Source organism: Berghia stephanieae, chromosome 1 (assembly GCF_034508935.2).
Source record: "Berghia stephanieae isolate SIO BIC M18660-M18661 chromosome 1, UCSD_Bste_1.3, whole genome shotgun sequence".
In the NCBI taxonomy this organism is placed as follows: domain Eukaryota; kingdom Metazoa; phylum Mollusca; class Gastropoda; order Nudibranchia; family Aeolidiidae; genus Berghia; species Berghia stephanieae.
In genome coordinates this window covers 52889954-52891315 of record NC_088360.1, presented here as the reverse complement: position 1 = coordinate 52891315, position 1362 = coordinate 52889954, and the positions used below count along the sequence as shown (strand labels likewise).

General features: G+C 37.6%; 1 protein-coding gene across 1 annotated transcript; it reads right to left on the bottom strand.

The window, feature by feature from the left end:
* Positions 1–228: 228 nt before the first annotated feature.
* LOC144972098 (uncharacterized) lies at positions 229–582 on the bottom strand. The gene has a single exon (XM_078913210.1). The coding sequence runs from the start codon at positions 580–582 to the stop codon at positions 229–231; it is 354 nt and encodes a 117-aa protein (XP_078769336.1).
* Between the last annotated feature and the right edge of the window lie 780 nt (positions 583–1362).

Sequence of the window (1362 nt, the reverse complement as noted above, 5' to 3'; positions counted from 1 at the left end):
GTTCTGTTCTTTGTTGTCCGATGCACAAATAATCTGTCTTCGATCTGCTTACCCTTAATCCCCTCCTTTCCGTCTCCAGCCATCCAGCTCCGTTTCCGCCTCAGCTTTTGTATAATTCAAAAGTACTACGTCATCAGCATACATCATGTTCCATGGTATCTTACGCCGATTGGGTTCGGCGAGAACATACATTACTATTGTAAACAGCAGTGGGCTGTAATCCAACGCTTACATTATATGGCTCAATGTCTCAGTTGAGCCAATAGCTGTCCTTCTCACTGTCTTGTTTCCTTCGTACATATATTTGATAACTTTGATATACTTCTCTGTTACTTCCTTTGCTCTTTCTTCTCTTGGTACCCTATCATCTGCTTTCTCCAGGTCAATGAACACACAGTGTGATTCTCTTTGCTTTTCTCTATACTTCTCTGCGGTCATTTTAAGAGCAAATATAGCAACCGTTGAACTTTTACCAGCAACAAATCTAACCTGTTCTTCACTTATGTCTACATCGTTTCTAATCCTTATATCGACTAGTTTTTCCCATATCTTCATTGTGTGGCTCATTAACTTGATGCCCATATGGCTGCCACATTCTTGAACACCACCCTTATTTTTGTATATGGGAATCAATGTACAATTTGTCCATTCTTCTGCCTTTTTTTTCTTTTTGTATGATGTCGTTGAATAACCGCACCAGGAAATTTAACCCTTCATCTCCAAGTGATTTCCAGGGTTTTTGCTGGTATCTCGTCTGGCCCAACTGCTTTTCCCTTTTCATCTTGTGCACTGCACCCCATACCTCGTTCTTGCTTATCATCTACTATCTGCTCTTTAGGTTGTATAACTGCACTTCTCATTCCCTGTCATTGTCTTCATTCATGAGGTATTCGTAGTATGTTTTCCATCGTGCTCGAATCTCTTCATCTTTGCCCAATACGCTTCCATGCTCATATTTGATCATCTTAATATGTTGTATATATCTCCTATTCTTTCCCTCTATTTCGCTATTATGAAAATATTTTTCTGGCATTCTTTACTTTCTAGTTGCTCGTACATAATATATTTGAATGCCCCGGACTTTGCTTTTGCAACGGCTCTTTTTGCTTCCCTCTTTGTCTGTTTATATTCATCTACTTTCACAGCAGCCCTGTTTGTCTCCCTGATCTTCCTTGCTTCCCTCTTTTTCTTTATTGATTTATAATAATGATGATGATGATGATGATGATGATGATGATGATGATGATAATAATAATAATAATAATAATAATTATAATAATACAACATAACATAACCTATGGTATAGGGCAAAATAGGATAAAATCCCTTGAATGCCCTTAATATTAATAGTAATGCCATAAA

What these genes read in the sequence shown, in the direction of transcription:
- LOC144972098 (XM_078913210.1), bottom strand. Translation starts at nt 582, where the DNA reads ATGGGCATCAAGTTAATGAGCCACACAATGAAGATATGGGAAAAACTA.